General features: G+C 41.6%; 1 protein-coding gene across 1 annotated transcript; it reads left to right on the forward strand.

The window, feature by feature from the left end:
* The first annotated feature begins 40 nt into the window (after positions 1-40).
* parp14rs1 (poly(ADP-ribose) polymerase family member 14-related sequence 1) lies at positions 41-19,983 on the forward strand. The gene is made up of 17 exons (XM_037789076.1): positions 41-250; positions 377-477; positions 2,717-2,747; positions 4,594-4,878; positions 6,730-6,954; positions 7,071-9,289; positions 10,189-10,419; positions 10,718-10,939; positions 11,963-12,041; positions 13,183-13,329; positions 13,591-13,653; positions 13,898-14,074; positions 15,644-15,862; positions 15,958-16,572; positions 17,466-17,602; positions 18,670-18,844; positions 19,142-19,983. Exons 1-17 carry the CDS (start codon positions 76-78, stop codon positions 19,423-19,425), a joined length of 5,385 nt encoding a protein of 1,794 aa, XP_037645004.1. The 5' UTR covers positions 41-75; the 3' UTR covers positions 19,426-19,983.
* The last annotated feature ends 287 nt before the right edge of the window (positions 19,984-20,270 follow it).

Raw genomic sequence — 20,270 nt, forward strand, 5'->3', positions numbered from 1 at the left:
TCTCCGCCTCCGTCTCGAGTCATTTCCTGAGAATCAAAAGTGAAAGTAGAGTCAGAGGGTGTTGGGCCAGCCACGATGGCGGTCGCTTATTCGTATGTTCTGCTCGTCGAGCTCGAAGAAAACAACGTGTCAAGACTAAAAAACAAACTAGTGAAATATTTCCAAAGTAAGAAATCTAACGGAGGCGACTGTGAGGTTGAGTACGAGCCTGGCAGCAGGACCGCGCTGCTGCGCTTCCGCCGAGAGGAGGGTGAGTTAAAGTCGGCCCGATAAACTAGACCCGAGCTGACTGCACTTCATTAAAACAAGTCAAGTTATTACCACACACTTCGTCACTGAGAGGGGTTGAATGTTTTTATTTATTTATTTCTTACAGATCAGAAAAAGGTTTTGGTGAAAGAGGGGCATCAGATCCGTTTGGATAAAGGCGTGTTGAAGATGACAGTTCATTTACCTAAAGAGGAAACAACAACGCAGGTAAGTGTCAACAGCTGCTTATTGAGACATTCAAAGGAGATAACTCAGAGCCCAAAGGAGGTTATTGTAGTGTCAGTTATAAAACATTCACTTCCTGTTCCTCAAATCATATATCTATGCTATTCAACTGTTGTTCATGATCTGGGGATCACAGGAACCCCTTCTCAGGCTCTAATGGGACTTATCAGTGTGAGATAAACTGTGAAAGAGAATAGAGAGGCCAGCTGTGTTGCTTCCTTCTCACTGGTAGTCATGTGACTTATCATAAATCCACCAAGGCCCTGCTGCATTCCTCTCAGGTCCTGCTGTCTGGATATCACAGGGGTCCAAATTAGAAGTACAAAACACCTGGGAAGCATTGTTGGCTTATTCTTTGACACAAAAACTGTTAATGTGTTTCACTGGATTGTTAGGGTGACCAGGTGTCCCACTTTACAAGGGACTGCACAGCAGTTTTATCCCTGTTGTTGTTGTTCCACATATTCATAACTCACAAACTATGCAGATTTAGGCCGAATATGATGGAAACTATCACAAAGAAAAAGAAAAGCACCTACAAGACTACTTTACAAGTGGGTAAAAACAGATGGAAGGTGTGATTTTTAGAGTTTTTTGGGAAATTTGCCAGTTATTTATTATTGCACATGTGAGTCTCACAAGAAACGTTTCGCTCAAAAGGAGATGTGCCGATCTCTGGATGCATTCGGGCAAAGCATAGAGATGTTACGAGGTAAGGGACAGAATAGAAATGTTTATTGTTAAGTTAGTTTAAGTTTAAGTTAGATAGACATTATATCAAAATGTCAGACTACCTCTCAGCCTTGGTCATGTGTCTCACATTGTCCCACACAAACACACTCTTTGTCCCATGTGAAACTTGTGATATGGGATGTAAAAGTGATTCATAAAAAAGGTGTTGTGAAGACAATCAGTGCCGATTGTTTCTGTGGTTCGTATCCTCCTAATCTGTAATCTACTGGTTTGACCCTTGTGAGTACGGGTGACCCGAATGCTTCGAGGTGTTGACCGTTACCATGGTAATCAACGTCCAAATCAGTATTTGAATGCTTCGTCGATTATTATATATATATAAATAAATATATATATATATATATATAAGTATGTTATAATAATGTATAAATCCCCAAATAGCCCATGGATAAGGAATAATCCCACAATTCATATTCAACATGAATTATTATTAGTTAATATCAGACGGATATTGCTGTTTCTTGTGTGTAGAGGTGTGTGTATGTACAGTCAGCGGCGCCGGAATGAGTTTTGAAGTGGGAGGGGGGGCCAGATTTGGATGACGTAATACAGTGTTTCCCACAGGATGTTTGAGAGACTAAGGTGTGGTGCTCCCCCGGAAGAACATTTGGAACATTTTAAAGTTAAATGCATCAATGTGGAGCACTCTGAGAGCAGAATTACGAGGCTATGTCTATGAAGGACTTTGTGCTCTAGTAAACAATTTATTAATAAAGGTTGTATGGTTATGAATGCTAATGGCAAAAAATCACACAGCATGAGCATGGCAAGCGGTGCCCCTCGCACTGAGGACAGTCCACCCCGGCTGACAGTTCTCCACAGAGAGAGAGAGGACGCACTGTGCAGCGATGGGTGCTATAAAACTCACGGTCGGCCCTTTCCGAGCAGCCCTCTCTCCAGACCACCAGTTGAGAAGTGTAAAAATATTTTCGGTTCATTATGAAACTGTAGCGCGCTGGATATCAGAGCACTTTGATTTCATTTGAATTAGGCACATTAAAAATCACACTCTGCTCCGCCGGTTACAAAATGTGGATAAATGCACGTTTTGTAAAAAAAAAAAATAGACTTGCAGCATAAATAAAGGCTTCAGTTCAGGTTGCGGTTACATGAGACACAGCTGAGACGGAGCTGCGCAGACAGCTGCTTCACTGATTAAAATGAGAGCGTATCTGTGGTGTAAAAACCACTTCTGATACCTCCAGTCTGGACATGCACGGGGACGACGGGAGTGATTGAAACGTCTTTCTTTACCGTGTTGCAATATAGGGGCGTTTGAGGGGATACAGTGATTCACAACCTTAAAAAGAAAGCGGGACAGGGCCGTAAAGTGGGGGGCCAATGGCCCCTTGGCCCCCCTACTTCCGGTGCCCATGTGTACAGTATTGCAGCAGCGGCACTGTCTCGGCACTGTCTCGGTGACAAACAAACGGTGATTAAAATATATATATTTTCCCCTTCTATACAGGATGCTCCATCTGATGAACTCAACAAGGAATGTAAGTACAAGATATGTGTCCTACTCTGTAACAGTGATTTTTATGCCTCCACGCCGGCAGCCAGAGGGATTATGTTTCCGGGTTGTCCATCTGTGCATACGTCCCATTCTCATGAACATGATATTTCAGGAACGCTTTGAGAAAATTTCACCAAATTTGGCACAAATGTCCACTTTGACGTAAGGTCAAAGGTCACTGTGACCTCACAAAACACGTTTTTGGCCATAACTCAAGAATTCACATGCAAATTATGGCAATTTCACACAAATGTCTAATAGGATAAAATGATGATAAAGTGCTGACATTTTGGACAGACATAGATGTAAACTGCAACTTGACTGGTTGGCGGAGGCATACAACTGTGTGGCGGTAATTGTAGTACCGCCACACGAGAGATTAGACAAAATGTCACTATTGACTTAATGTTGGTAGCCTATTCTATTGCTTCTTGGACAGAGTCACACACACGCACGCACGCACGCACGCGCACACACACACACACACACACACACACACACACACACACACACACACACACACACACAGTATATGTATGTGATAAAGGGAAATTATGGTAGCTAAAAATACGAATATACCATGAACAGTTTAATCTGTTTTAATAATTTTCCGTATTTTCCTTATTGTTTGAAATTATAATGTCAATATGTACATTTTTTTCATCAATATAGTCTGCTAATAATAAGTTAATAATTTTGTTCATGCATGTGTACTGTATGTGGTCAACAAAAATGTGTTTAAATGATTAACCTCAATTATCTTGATTAATATATCTGGATATAACAAGCACTATCCAAACACTTTTCTGTGGTCATTTAAACGTTGCAGCCCACCATTCAAATCAAATTGGCCCCGAGAGCTCAACGCACTGCAAATTAAGACAACATCTCCATCAACTTGGCGACACATGAGAATTTAGAAATACATGTAGCGCTGCAAGAAGCTCACAACACAACAGAAACTGTTTCCAGGGGGCACTAAAAGGTTATGCACACAGATGATAATCGCATGATTCGGATATTATAATAAAAATCAAAAGGCTAATGCTAGGTAAAAGGTGGAGTAGGCAGATATGATTTAAAAAAGTTATTTTTATTTATATATATAATATATATATAATTATTAGATATTAATATTATATATATATATATGTATATATATATATATATATTTTTTTTTTCCAACCTCATGGACATATCGCCGACTTCAATAACTTCATGAGCCACACACACCGTGGCAACAACAAGCATTTCCCAGCAGTGTGCATCACTTTTTAGTCTCCCCTGGAAACAGTTTCCACTGTGTTGTGAGCTTCTTGCAACGCGTTTCTTTATTTGCCGCTCCCCTCACACTGGTTCAGAGTGTTGCACAGTACCTGCAGTGTTTTTACATGAAGACATGCAGAAACACTGCTAGTACTGCACTTTAAGAATTGTTGATAACTTTGCAGTCTGGTTTAGGACATGCAAAATGATACACAGACAACAATGTATGTAGTATAATCAACACTGAAAAGCAAGATTATACTATCAGGCTGGCACCTGTTACAAGAGGGAAGCAGGAGGGGCTTAAAATGAATCTTTCACTAACCTTAGCATCGCCTAAAATTTTGAAAATAAAAAACAATCATTAAAAAAAAATATATTTTTCTTTTAGGGGTGGGGAAAACTTTTTGGGTTGCCACCTAATTAAATCAAGCACAGGGGAAACACTTGGAATAAGCACATAGAGATGTCCTTCATGATTGGCTTGGTTGTTTAGTGTTAAATGATCTCACTTCATTAAGAAATGTGTGTTCAGCCTCTAAACCTTCATGTCTTATGAACAGCGGATGTTGCTGTGATCAACAAGCAATCGAGCACCGATGAACACACACCTGCAGTGGAAGTTCAGACAGAGGCGAAAGGCAGTGAAGATGAGGCCGCAGGCGAAGAGCTGTGCTCCACTTCGGCTGTTTTAGGGAATATTCCCGAGACGTTAAGCCAGGAGTTTTTGGAGATGCTGGTGGAGAACGTTTTAAAGGATCCTGACAGTCCATCTGCCAGCCAAAGCTTCACTTTGGAAGTCATTCCTAACATCTCCTCTGCTGTGGTGACTTTCCAGAGTGGGAAAGGTACTCATTTACTATGTGTGTGTATTAATAGTTCCAAAAAGCTCAATTTGTGCAGAGGTTTTCTGTTTACAGTCAAGGATGCACCTGTATAATCTCCAGCATACCTCTGGTAGTTTTCAGCATTTAGAAATAACGCAAACCTGCTGCTACAAAAAAGAAAAGAATGAAATTTGTATGAGAAAACATATTTTATGGCATACATCAATAGACAGCTGATAGCACTAGTTAACAGGACTATTGCATGACACTAAGCTGAATTACAGCAGCCAAAATTACTTCTGGCGAGTGGTGAGAAATGACTTGATTCCTGCAGTTTTCCAGACCACTAATGAGCAGCACAGATAAAGAGATCAGAGGTGTTTTCATTCTGAATACTGGTAGCCAGTGTTATATTCCTGCTGTTTGCCAGCAGAAAACACATGTATGCCAGATATATGCTTAGTGGTCAGCAATGCACTGATTGATTGCTGTACTTCGTATTAAATTATCGCTGAACGTTAAATCCCCGTATAGCCTAAAAAACATGTAGTCTGCAGTAATTATGCATATAGTTAGAGGCCTCTTTGTCTTGTGGAGGGCCATGAGTGCTTGGCCAAACAGCCCTGTTTAAGATCAGCCGCCAAAGGATATGAGATAGTCCAAATGTCCATGCATGCATCCCAACAATAACTTTACAGCAATCTTATAGAAAAGCCCACTGTGGACCTAACACTGGCTTATAAATCACTTCATATGTTTATGGACTATGTTGCTGGAAGCATGTTCTCTAGGGGTACTAAACCTTTTCCATCAATCCCTTTTGCAGTTGCTCCAACAACTCCCCCTCAACGATCATTTGTGTTCATTCGCATCCCTCGCACTACACGCGCTGGAGAGGAGGAGGGGTATACCTCCACGTAGATACTAACCACGTTTCATCACTATTGCTGCTTTGTACATGTTGTGGAAGTCCCAGATACGTCGGAAAACCAAACGCCGTCTTGTCTGGGTTCATAACCGGCGGTGCTCTGTGAATTTCACCGTGCTAATCACTGTATCAAGCAAGCCACACGTCGCTACAGTGCTATGAACCCAAAGTAAACAGATTGTGCTGTGATTTAGTTGCAATAAACGGATCCAAAGGAAGCCGAAATAATTACATAATAATGCAGATTTGTAAAAAGTCTGAATTCATGCGTTGTCAGGTCTGTCCACAAGACGACAAGCAAACAACTTTAAAAATGCTTGTTTTTTGAGTGGAGTTTGGATTGATCAGTGCTATGCTATGCTAACAACGTAGCTGCACCATCAACACTCAACATAACGTCATCTAGGCATAAATACGGCAGCGACGTTGTTGTTTATACCATAGACAGTCTGTGATTTATATACATACATTTATGAACAAAGTTTCGTCCAGTCTCTATACAAATGAGATACTATTGTAGAGCTCCGGCTGCCCACAGACGGCTGCAATATTTTTTTCCTGCATTTCTGATTCAACAACATCAGGACGTCAGTAACTACAGGAGAATCTCAATGCTGAGAGGCTTTCGCGTGTCAGCGTCAAAGTCAAGAAAATTTCTCGCAAATGACACAAATTTCACATGTTCGCGTCCTTCACGTCACCTGGCGTGAACACGTGTCTATTTGCTTCTTTGCATTGACTTTGTATGTAATTGTGCCGCGGGAAAATGTTTGCTTTACGTTTGGTGTGAATGCCCCATAACAGAAAGGTCCCTACAAAGCTGATGCCTTTTTTTTTTTTTTTTTTTTTTTTAAAAGCACAAATAACTGTTTATTGTTTGTGTTATTTTTTGGAAGTGTTTTTGCCTAACTAACGTAACGTTTTTTTTTATCACTATCTCACAGAAAACACTGATTTCGTGACAAGATGCCCCCAAAACAGGACCTTCACAAAGAAGGGCCTATCAGTCCGGCCTCTTGAAGTCACAGAGCAAGTTGTAGTTGAAGACCTACAAAACTTTAGTGAAGACCTCCTCCGCCTTTATTTTGAGAATGCAGGTGGGGATGTGGAAAATGTTGTGCTTAATGAAGCGGAACAGTCTGTCATCATCACCTTTAAAGACGATAAAGGTAGTGCATTTACAGTACGCATTAAATATTACTATGTCATCTGAGATTGCCACCTTTTTATATGAATTCTAGACAATTTGACAATGTTATATTTGATTGTATTTTTTCCCCCGTAGCTGTTCAGAAAATCATGAAGAAGAAGCATTGCATCAAGAAGGAAGAGATCAGAGTTTATCCTTTTTATGAGTCTTTGGGAACAGCCCTCTATGGCAAAGATAAGCCCTCACTAAAACTCCCTGCTGCTTTCTCTGAAACCGTTGACGATGCTGTCTGGATATACCTGGATGCCAATCAATCACTAGCAAAAACCATTCATAGTCAACTGGCAAAAGACTTCTGCAACGTAAACCTCGACCAGTCTACTGTGTGCTTCAGCCCCGTATCTTCACTACTACAGCAAAAGGATGCCAAAGACATCGTCAAAGAGTGGAGAGATACTGTGAAGTCGGCCTTTGCACAAGCTCTGTCAAAATTCAAATCCCTGAAGCTTCAGCCAGAGTCAGAGGCATGGGAAGAGTCTGAGGAGAAGATCAGACAGGCGCTGCTGAATGAAGATGTGATTGTAGTGCCTGATAAAGCCAGTGGTGTCTTAACAGTGGTTGGCCCTGTGGCCGATGTCAACAGACTAGAGCAAACTCTTTGTGAAGTCGTAAACAAGATTGCCAAAAGGGTGCAGAGGGAGAAATCGAGCGTGACCCAAAAGATCAAAGTGTCGCCGTCGATTTTCCACATCCTGTGTCAAGATGGTCTTCAGGACAAGCTGCTAAATGTGTACCCAGAACTCAAAATGTCATTCAAAAAAGAGAGTCCTGACCTGTTAGTAACTGGCTTTGGGGATGAGATTTTGGCAGCAAGCAAAGTCATATATGATGCAGTGTTTGCATTAAAACGACAGAATTTAGAAATGGATAACTATGTCCTCGACATGTTGAAGGATGAACAACAAGAGGAGCTTACAAATGCCCTACTCATGTCCAATGGAATAAATGTAGCAATTGAGATCAATGCAAACCGGGTGCAGCTCCTTGCTGCTTCCGACAGAGATCTGAATGATGCGGAAGATCATCTGGGGAGGCTGTTAATATCTCAATTCATTGACGTCGAAGACAGTAATGTCCTGGAGAAGCCAGAGTGGCAGGACCTGGTCAGTCAATTAGAGAATACCAACAATAAGCCATTCAGGAGAATTCAAATCCACGCCACTGGTCAAGAAGTCGTGGTGTGTGGCCACAAGGATAGTGTTGTAAGAGTTACCAGCAAACTTGACGACTTCTTAACGCTGAATGCTCAAGTTGAAGAAACCGTTGTGGTCAAGCCCAACGCCAAAGTTGAATTCATTGAAAAACTTGACGCATCTAGGTTGGAGCAAGTGAAAGACAAAGTGGTGGTGTCTTACAGAAAGGAGGCCATCTGTCTGAGTGGCTCCAGAGTTGATGTCGCAGAGAGCAAGCCCTTGATTGAAGACCTGGTCTCTTCTGTGTTCTTTGAAAGTTTAAAAATCTCCATGCCTGGAGTGAAGAAGTTCTTCCAGGATAAAGAAGCTATGTATGTTTCCTCACTCTGGAGTGAAACTGGCTGCCTGGTCAAGCTGGTTGATGAGACTAGTGGTGGACAGGGCGACTTGGCCCAAAAACAATTACCAAAGCCTGTGTATCAGCTTCAGACATCTGATGGAGTGGAAATAGCTGTTTGCAAGGCAGATATGTGCAGCTACCCAGTGCATGCAGTTGTCAATGCTTCTAATAAGGACTTGAAACATAGTGGAGGTCTTTCAGGAGCAATTCTTAGTGCTGCTGGACCTCAGCTTCAGGATGAATGTGACAAACTAATTAACTCGAATGGACAGCTCAAGCCCGGAGACTGTGTCATAACTAGTGCGGGGGGAAAGCTTTCCTGCAAAAAAGTCATCCATGCCGTGGGACCCACTTTTGATCAAGCTAAACCCCAGAAGCCTCTGGCACAGTTGAAAAGAGCCGTTAAAGGAAGCTTAGAACTTGCTGAAAAGAACGGCTGCGTCTCTGTGGCTCTGCCCACCATCAGCAGAAACCTAGGCTTTCCTCTCGATTTGTGTGCAGTCACCATCGTCAAAGCGGTAAAAGAGCACTGTGATGAAAAGGGTGATGAAATCACCCTGAAGAGGATCCATTTGGTGAACAACGACGACGGTTCTGTTCAGGCTATGGAGGCAGCTGTCAGGCAGGAGTTTGGAAATCAAGGTGTCAGTCTTTCTCAACAAACTCTCCCTAAAAAATCTGACACAAACTGCTTGGGTCAAGTGCAGACCAAAGAGGGCTTGGGCATCACTCTCATGAAAGGAAATATTGAGAATGCCACGGTAATTAAATTTTTTTACCATACTTCACTAACAGCAAACACTTAGTTTAAAAGTGAAACATTCTTACGGAGGGACTACATACTACTAGAGTATGCAGCATTAACTATTGAACTATTATTCTAGCTCTAGAGTATCCCCATAATTGACCCTTCCTAAGTCTCGCCCCTTTTCGTCCTGTGCTCCAATAATCATTGAGCAAGCTTGGTCAGCATTCCCCTTTCCTGTTCGGTTATACTTAGATATGCTACGTCTGTTCAAAGGTAACATTACTATGTAAGTCACATTACATTGGTGTCACAATCTTCACAGAGAGATTACATTGTATAGAGTCACAGATCCTACAAGGAACTTTCATTTAGTGTTGATTTTGGTGGTCCCTGTGGATAAAAGCGTTTCCGAGCACCAGAGTCCCTTTAGAAAACCTCTCATTTTCCTGGTTCTGGTGAACCTGCATGATTTTGTTCCTTTGTTTATATTATTTCTGCTTCATTCAGCCCCAAAGTACCTTTTGGTGTTAATTATTTTGATATACACGACGTCTAGCAAAGTTTATCATCATGAATATATCCTTCCATCACATACTATAGTCCTTGTTTTCGGCTTCTTGAAGCTATATTGCTTGACGCCCAAAAACTATTTAATAATAATACACACTGCAGCACTCGGCTAAATGGAACTGGCATATCCATGTTTCTTTTTATCAAGCTTGTCCGACCTAGCAACAGTAACTAAGGAGGGCGGGACTTAGGATCAGTCAATTGAATGTAGTCTCTCTTGACTGATTCTTTTCTGACTGATTTCTTACAGCACTGATGCTCGACTGCTCTATTATCTAAAAGATAAAGACATTGTAAAATGAAGAACATGTAACTGATAACATTCTGCTATTACATTCCTAGACGGAGGTGACCGTGAATACTGTGTTTGAAGATCTTGCACTGAACAAAGGGGCAGTTTCCAACGCCATCTTGAGCGTGGCTGGACCCAAACTTCAGCAGTTGGTAACTGCTAATCATGCCAGTGGAAACGCTGGTGATGTCATCGTTACTGACGGCTGCAAGCTGAAGAGCAAACAAGTCTTTCATGCAGTTGCGCCTCATTGGGACAAAGGACAAGGCACAGCTGAAAAGGTAAAGTGTTACATCATGTACGTTATGGGTTGAAAGACTTCTCTGATCTGAATTTGATGAAATGTCTGAGAACTGAGGAATATACCTCAGATCTACATTTCCTTCCTTCTTACCTTTCTCTGCATGTCCTGGAAAACATTATCTGGCTAATTTGTCTAACAGGAGACATATTGCTTTTAGCTTTTTCACTGCTCTGTTTGAGGTCACAAGTCAGAGGCTGGTTAATGGATGCAACAGCAGTGTAAACTGTCAATATCTTGCACCTAGACATTAATAGCATTTGTGCTTTGACTTCCAGACCTTGAGTGGCATTTTCAAGAATTGCTTGGGCAAGGCAGAGGACAGTGGCCTGACCTCCATATCCTTCCCCGCCATCGGCACTGGTAACCTGGGTTTCCCAAAAAACCTTGTAGCATCACTGATGTTGGACGAAATCTTAGCGTTTGGCACTAAGAAACAACCTAAGCACCTGAAGAAGGTCGTGATCATCCTTTACTCACAAGATGCACAGACTATCCAGGTAAGGAAAGACAACAAGCTTTGTAGTACTTTCATGCTCCGAGTGCTAAACTAAAATTTAACAGTAAAATTCATTTGAAATTAAAAGATTTTGGTTGATTTGATGACCCCATTGGTACCCGGTGGGAACAGCAACTGTGGTTTAAAGGCACTGACACACCGTTTTGGGCGGTCGGTGAGCATCTGTCGACCTAGTGTTACGGTGTGTTCTGCACCGTTGGCGTCAGTCTGTCTGTGTCAGAGATATTTTGGTCGATTCAGCATGTTGAATCGGCAGCGGAGCCCGTCAGTGAGAGAAACCACTCTGATTGGCTGTTCAGCTTAAATTAATCAGTACACGAGAAGAGAAATGGAAGTGAGGAAAGCAAGCCAACGAGTAAAGTCAAAAGGACACAGAGGGCTCTTCTCATTTCTCATATTCATCTCATCTCAGTACACAGATATTTTCACAACAACATGGCCATCTGGAATGAAGCTAAGCAAACGCTGTTTTGTTTTATGTATCAGAACAACGGCTTGTATATCCGCCGTCCTCGGTTTTACGATTTCTCTTTTTGAATTACAAATGGTGTCGAGAGATATTTCCTCTGTCGCAGACACAGAACGTACGTGGTAGTTGGCTGTCGGCTGTAGTCTTTGCGGTGTGTTCGAGTGCAACTTTTTGGCCAAGACAAAGGCAACGTGAGGTGACGCAACAGTCGGCATTCGGGGGCAGCAAACACTCTTTGAGCAGCTAGTCAGACTTGAACAGTAAACAGTCAGGCTGTTATTAATGAGGTCAAATTTTAAAAAAGCAACACTGGATTACATGCATGCGTCATTTCTTGTGAATCCTGGGTGGGAATGGTGGACCTCGCCACTAATCATGAAGACTATTATATAGGGAGGTAATTTGCATAAATGCATTGAAATGCATTGTTTGATTTCATGAAAATTTTTATGACAAATTTGCAGTATCAACCAGAGAGTATGTGTCACTTCTGTTTTGCTGTTATATTTGGTATCTCTTGGATTCTGTCTCCAGGTTTTTAGTGATGAATTCACAAAGAAGTTCCCCAGTTCCTCAGACGGTCAGGTGCCCACGAGTTCCCCACAAAGTCAAGGTAGGCAACATTATTGTAACATTTTAATGCGCAATTACAATGTAATGCTGCATTTTAGAAATGTGTAAGGATTCAAATTACAGCTCTCTCCTAACATCATTATGGAGGGAAGCACTTTAACTAGTGTATTTAAACACCCAACAAAAATGTATTTATTATGTAATGATATTAGGGCTTTCAAACTTAACGCGGTAATAAGGCATTAACACAAATTCATTTTAATGCCACTAATTTCTTTGACACATTAACACAACTTGAGATTTTTAGGTTGTAACGGGCTCAGCTTTAAAGCCAGAGTGAAGATCCTGGTATCATATGAAACTAACTAGAAACCTAAGGAATCCATTGGTACCAACCATGTCATACTAGCTTGTCAGGAAGCAGCCCAAATAACGCTCCAAACTTAGGCTAAATTTTGGCGAGGAAAAGCTGTCATGGCCATTTTCAAAGGGGTGCCTTGACCTCTGACCTCCAGATATGTGAATGTAAATGGGTTCTATGGGTACCCACGAGTCTCCCCTTTACAGACACGCCCACTTTATGATAATCACATGCAGTTTGGGGCAAGTCATAGTCAAGTCAGCACACTGACACACTGACAGCTGTTTTTGCCTGTTGGGCTGCAGTTTGCCATGTTATGATTTGAGTATATTTCTTTATGCTAAATGCAGTACCTGTGAGGGTTTCTGGACAATATCTGTCATTGTTTTGTGTTGTTAATTGATTTCCAATAATAAATATACACACACATATGTATAAAGCAGCATATTTGCCCATTCCCATGTTGATAAGAGTATTAAATACTTGACAAATCTCCCTTTGAGGTCCATTCTGAACAGATAAAAAATGTGCGATTAATTTGCGATTGATCACGATTAACTATGGACAATCATGCGAATAATCGCGATTAAATATTTGAATCCATTGACAGCCCTAAATGAAAAAAAATACTTTATGCAATATTTTTACTTATATCATCATATTAAATGACTTTCATCGTTCAGTAATGATCACATCATAACATTTTTGTCGATTTAACTAATTGGTCATTTTAACAATACTGAATTGTTTGTGTCTTTAAGCTTTAGCTAATGGGCTTTTGCACCGCTGTTAATTCTTAATTTGTGTCTACTGCCTTGAGGTCCCTTCTCTAAAGTTGTCTCGGGCTCAGGAATGCATGAGACCAAAATGGGAAGTGTGGCTGTCCAGGTGGTCACGGGAGACATAACCAAGGAGACCTCTGATGTCATCGTCAACTCCTCCAATGAAGCATTCTCTCTTAAGTCAGGTAAATGATAGCCAGAACTGAAATGTTTCGATAATGCAAAAATAATTATAATTTCAGATTATTTTAGATTTAATGTAAATAATTACATATAGTGGATACTACTTTAATAAAGGTATGATACCATTAAAGTAGTATAGACTATATGGCAACATATTTGACACGCTAATCCCACGCATAATCATGTCCTCCAATTTATATTTATTCATTGATTTTATATTGATTTTTGTGTATGATATTTGTTTTTATCTTTCGCTCCTCTAGGAGTATCGAAGGCCATTCTGGAGGCAGCTGGTCCGGCTGTTGAAGCAGAATGCCTAATCCTTGGTAAGGAAACATTTGCACAAAGAGTTGACACCAAACACAGCATAACAATTCTCTTGTTGGGACTGTAAAGCTGTGGATAAAGAGTCAATCATTAAGACAATTCTGTTTTCAAAACTGAATGTTTCTAAAAGGAAGTATGGCCTAAATACACAAACACACACACACACACACACACACACACACACACACACACACATGGTTGTCAAGGTTCAAAGCGATTTAAATCCACTGTCTACACCTTTAGGTGCCCAGCCCAACCAAGGCATGATAATAACCCAGCCAGGCAACCTCAAGTGTAAGAAGATCCTTCACCTCGTTGGACAGACGGACCCAGTAAAAATCAACAAGGCTGTGAAAGATGTACTCCTACTGTGTGTGACAAACTCACACACTTCTGTCTCATTTCCCGCCATTGGCACAGGTGAGATTTGTTATCAGGATGTGGTGTTTATCATTTGTGAAGTCTTGACATTTACCCTCAAACCCATCTTGGTTTTATAAAACTCAGAAGCTATAGCTTCTTCAGTGTGTTTTACCACAGTCTTTTTTTTTTAAATTGCCTTTTAGGACTGCTGTACACTTGTACGTAGGGATGTCATGAGAACTGATACTTCGGTAGTCAAAGCCCAAATTCTGAAAACGTGACGGTAGTACCGTAGATACCGCCAGGGCTCAAGACTCACTGCGTCCCGTTGTCCTGGGAACGATAGAAAATGTGTTTGGGATGCCGTAAAGTCACTATCAACGCGTCCAGGGTACGCACCCTATTTTTTCTCTGATAAAGCTACATTGTGAACAACAAATCAGTGTTCAGTGTTGAAATCAGCAGGAGGAGCGCTAATTAACGTTAGCTGTTAGCAACCGGTAAGCAGCTAACGTTAAAGGGACTATTTGTAACTTTCGGAAATGCTTGTTAACAGCGACACCTGTGGCCGTTAATTCAACGAAAGTCAGCGTCCTGTTGCTCGCGCTTGCTCGCGCTTGCTCGCTCTAAATAGACCTGAACGAGCATCGCTCAAAACAGTGAGGCAACACACGTCAGCTAAAAACACAATATCACTCTATATTTCAGCTGCTTGGCAGTAATGTTAGCTGACCAGACGGAGGTCTCTCCATGAACCAATGCTGATCCTAGTGTTGGCTTTTCCTGCTTCAGCGGAGGCTGAGGCAGCGGAGGCTGAGGCAGCGGGGCTCCGCAGCGAGTAACATTATCGTCTCCGTTACCGTCTCGAGACGATAACGTTACTCGCTGTGGAGCCCCTTCACTTCACAAGACACGGGAAACCTCTGTTGGTCTGGAGGAGCTGCAGCATTTATTCCTGCACAAACGTCCACACATTCACTAGATATTCTCAGAGCTAAACTAACTCTTCTGCAGTGTGGAGTGAGCGCGCGTTTACGTCTAGAGGTGGAGCGAGAACGCGCGCGGTGTGAGTGAGTGAAGGCGAGCAGGCAGAGGAGCGGGGACTCCAGCCACACGCGAGCGCGCATATGCGAGCGTGCATGTGTCCCGACCCGGTACATTTATACGCTTAAAAAGTTACAAACAGTCCCTTTAACGGGAGGTGCCATTGATTTACATTATGATGCGTTCAACACTATTCAGTAAAAATGAGCATTGGGCGAAGGAAAATACCAACGTTATCATGATGTGTTCATCTTGTTAAAGTAGATTTGGTGAGAAACTTGAATAGATACAGTTGTTTGAAGGAGATGTTTTCGCATCAGTACAAAATAGATATTAGAGAGGGAATTATGACCTGTTTAAATTCCTAACAAAAGTCACAATCAGTATGCAAACAGTAAAAAAGGAGTGTATGTTGACGTACATGGAATTTATTGTTTTACTTTTACCGTGGTATCGAATTGGGTATCGAGAATCGTGTAATTTCACTGGTATTGGTGTCGACTACTACATTTCTGGGATCGTGACATCCCTGCTTTTACACTCTTGTAGCAAAAGTCTGAAATTTATGCTGTTGCATTTTAGGTCAAGGCAATGTACAGGCAAGGCAGGTGGCAGACGCCATGCTGGATGCAGTGGTTGATGTGTTGAGCCAACACACTTCTGCCCCCCTGAAGACTATTCGGATAGTTATTTTCCAGCCACCCATGCTGAAGGAGTTCTACGACAGTATGCACCAAAAAGAAGCCACTGAACCGAAAGATAAAGGAGGGTTCTTGGGAAACTTCTTCTCCAAATTCAAATGTAAGTACAGAGCAGAGAGTAATGTCATATTCTTGAATCCATAATCACTTTTAAATGTTAAATTCTAATGTAGCTCTTGGGATTTGTTCTTTCAGCATTTGTTAATATTGGAGTTGCCGACAAGCCACAGATAGAAGGGGATTTTATCATTGAGGCTCTGAAAGTTGACCCTGCTTGCTTCCACATCTGCGGCGAGTCGCAGCCCAGAGTAGACTCAGCCAAACAGCAGATCAACCAGCTGATATCCAAAGAGCAACACAGCACCTGCATTTCCGACATCTCCATCCTTAGTTTCTCGGATGCAGACCGCCAGCGCATTGTTGACATCCAGAAGACGATGGACGTGACAATAACGACTGAGAGCAAGAATGCCCAAGCCTCAGTCACCATCGAGGGGCTCAGCAGGGACGTGCTCAAAGCCAGCAATGAGATCCACGAGATGCTGAGGTCGGCGAGACAGAAGGAAGAGCTGAAGAAGAATGTGGAGCTGGCGGGCACGGTGGCAGACTGGCAGTACCAGCAGAAGGGGCTTCCGTTTAAGAGTTTCGATTCAATGGCCAACTTCAAGCTTGAGCAAGCACTGGAAAAGGGACAACCAAATGTCAAAGTGACAGTTCAGGGTCAAGAGTACACAGTCACCATGCCAAAGGGGCCTGCCACTGGTAACCAGGGAAGCATCCTACAGATAAAGCGCATTGACAAGCTGAAAGGTATCTTAGCTGTGTCCTCTGATGAGTAGAAACATGTATCCTGGCTTCTGTGTCCTGCCTAACATCCACAGTAACGCAGGAGAACCTGATTATGTCTTCATAGAGACCAGAAGTCCCTTCCGGTGGACCACCATGGGACCTTATTTCACTAAAAATATCTACGGTACTCAACAGCGAGAGACAAATATTTTTTTGACCCCATTTGAATTGCTCCATGAATCACACATATGATGTTTGTCAATTTAAAAGATAATTTTGCATGTCAAAAAAGTCTCAGTTTGTCGTAGTATCATTTAGTTTTGTGTTAAACTGCTCAGTGAGCTACATCTCTCAAACTGTACGTCACCAACAAAAGCTCGCTAGCTAACTAAGCTACATTTCACGCACCCAGTGATCATGAGTTCATCCCAGTAGGAAACACACAGGCATCGTAGCTTCAGCGAGAGCGACGTTGTCACTTACGTGACTTTTGGGGTCTAGTCTTTCTAATTACGTATTTTCACCGTCTGATACTTATACAGTTTTACAACAAACTGAGACTTTCTTGACTTGCAAAATTATGTTTTAAATTGACAAACATCATCTGTGGGAGTCATGGTGCAATTCAAACAGGATCAAAAAAACATTTGTCTCTCGTCGTTGACTACCGCTAATATATTTTCTGAACTAAGCTCCCATGGTGGTCCACCTGGAAGGGGCGGGACTTCCCCTCTCTCTTATGAAGCCAAAATAAAGTGCATTCAAACCAGATTTGAGTCAGTAAAATAATTCTCAGGTTTTAGCATGCTGGGTTTTTTTATTGGCAACTTCATTATTACTATATGGTTATATAACGTTCTGTATATTGTTGATGCCAGGAACAACTAAAATGAAATAGTTTATTATTCCACTAGATGAAGACATGCCTGAGCACTGGGATACAATGCCAGCCAACACCTCGTGTCAGGCCGTCACCATCACAGCTGGGACAGCAGAGCACACTGAAGTCCTGAATCTGTTCCGGGTCACATGCCCCCAAACCATTATTAAGGTAGACTACATTGAACGTGCACTGTATGTAATGAATAATTTATTTGTTACATCTTTATCATCATTTGTCTCGTCATCAGGTGACATTAAAGGGATAGTTTGGGTGTTTCTCAGTGGGGTTGTATGAGGTACTTATCCATAGTCAGTGTATTACCTACAGTAGACGACGGTCGGCATCCCCCTAGTTTAGAGAAACAGGCAGGAACCAGCACGGGAGCAAAGCAATGTACTCCTGTGGACAGGGGGCAGCAGCAAAACATATTTTAGACACCTATATTTAGAATATTTTCACTGCTTTACCTTGCTGTGAGACAGTTATACAGTCTATGTTCCTGACAGGGAACTGAAGCCTTTATCTATGCTCCCGCCAAAGCAACCTAACTCCGTTGAAAATTGATTTAGTAATTTTACTGCACAAAACGGGTTGGTGGTCTACCGCTGTCTCGTTCGGTTTGTTTGTGCCATTGCGTGACTTTGGTCAGTTCGGATTCACCAAAGTCACACAATAACACAAATAAACTAACCGATCGTGGCAGCGGTAGACCAGCAACCCCCGTATTCTGAGGTAAATTACAGTTGTTTTCAATGGAGTCTGGTGGCTTTGGCGAGAGCATAGATGGATACAATAGCTTCAGTTTCCAGTCCGAAAAGGGCTGTCCGACGGCAAGGTAAAGCGGTGAAAATATTCTAAATATAGCGTACACTTAAACTGATATTGAATTTTTTTAGGTGGGTGTTTCTTTTAGGTGGCTAAAATATGTTTCGCTGCTGCCCCCGTCCACAGCAGTACATTACTTTGCTCCTGTGCTGATACTCTGGTCTGTTTCTCCTAACTGGGGGCATGCCGACTGTCATCTACTGTAGGTAATATATTGACTAAGGATAAGTTCATCATACAACCCCACTTCAAAACATCCAAACAACCCCTTTAACATATCAATCGCATATCCACTTTTTGATGAATCAAATTTATTCTAAATCCATTATACGGGAAACGCAGTTAATGTGATGTGATGTGATGTGACATAAACTCAGACACTCAAAAATGTCCGTTTCCTTCCTCCTTAGATTGAGAGGATCCAGAACCCTTCATTGTGGAAGGGCCTACAGATCAAGAAGCGCGACATGGAGCAGAGAAACAAACACCAGAACAACGAGAGACGCCTCTTCCACGGCACCGCCCACGACACCGTGAACCACATCAACGAACACGGCTTCAACAGGAGTTACGCAGGAAAGAACGGTGAGGAGTTTAAGTTGAAAATATTGGACGTTGCTTCGTCAGACACTTCCTCAATCTGTATTGAAAAGCGGAAGACAACTCCAGTGTGACACATCCCATTCCTTTTAATGTGGATTAGTAGTTTTTAACATCACAACTAAGCATATTTTTAAACCATACTTTACCACAGCTTAATTTGAATGGATGTTCACAACACTACAGATATTATTTGGTAATTTCTGAAAATGTACTTATACTTTACTATAGAACTATAGCAAGTACCTCAAAGACTAACTCAATGTCTTTCTGCATTTTCAGCTGCTTGTTACGGCAATGGCACATACTTTGCTGTCAATGCTAGTTACTCTGCCCAAAACACCTACTCCAAGCCGAATCAAACCGGGGAGAAGTGCATGTACCTCTGTCGAGTGCTGACGGGGGATTTCACCGCCGGAACACAAGGCATGATCATGCCGCCGGCCAAGGGCCCCGTCGCCATTCAGAAGTACGACAGTGTCGTGGACAATGTGGCCAAACCCACCATGTTCATTATCTTCCATGACAGCCAGGCTTGTCCTGAATACTTGATTACATTCAAGTGACACAGCCATGCACTGAGGTAACAAAAACACATGCCTTACATTTGACACTGCTTTACAACAGGAAATACCTGTTTGCTATGAATCATCAGCTGATTCATGTATTTGTGTTTCTTAAGATATTTCATTTAAACTTCTAATTTTCATAATAATATAATGTAATTTTCTGCTTTACAAGCAACCTGTAATAATCACAAGGGTTAGTTATGGAGGAATTAATAGTCAGATACATATAGTGCCTTGAAAATATCTCTGTCATACTAGTGAATTATTATGCAAGAAGAAATCAAAGAAGGAAAAGTAAATGAGATGATTGCTGATACCATTTTTGCCTATGTACTGTATTTCCCTGATCTTTGTACACTGTTTTGTGGTTGGTGGAAGGCTGATGGAAAGCACCTGCTCTGTTCCAGGAAATTATGGGATAATAAAAGCTTGTCTGTGTATGCATGTGTGTAAGTCAGGATAACAATCACTTTTGGTTTTGAAAGGAAAATTGAAAATTAACTGATGTTCCAGTAAACAAGCCTGAAAAAAAAAATAAAAGTTAATACAAGCACATTTATGTGTTGATTGTTTTCTATATATTTAATGTTAAGTTAATTACTCCATCTCTATCTGTGCCTAGTTTTTGTCTATTAGAGCAGCAAGCATAGTAAAAAAAAAAAATTTACACATCTTGTTTTACAGTCCAAACTCTTTTCCTCTAACAAACATATATTCCTTACAGCCTGCTTATTACAAATTGTAACCATTGTGCCATTACATTTAGATGGAAGCTTGACCCAGTTCTTCATTTAGAAAAGATTTCCAACCTCACCCAATGTTAAAGAGGACCTATTATGCTT

This window comes from Sebastes umbrosus, chromosome 13 (assembly GCF_015220745.1).
Source record: "Sebastes umbrosus isolate fSebUmb1 chromosome 13, fSebUmb1.pri, whole genome shotgun sequence".
In the NCBI taxonomy this organism is placed as follows: domain Eukaryota; kingdom Metazoa; phylum Chordata; class Actinopteri; order Perciformes; family Sebastidae; genus Sebastes; species Sebastes umbrosus.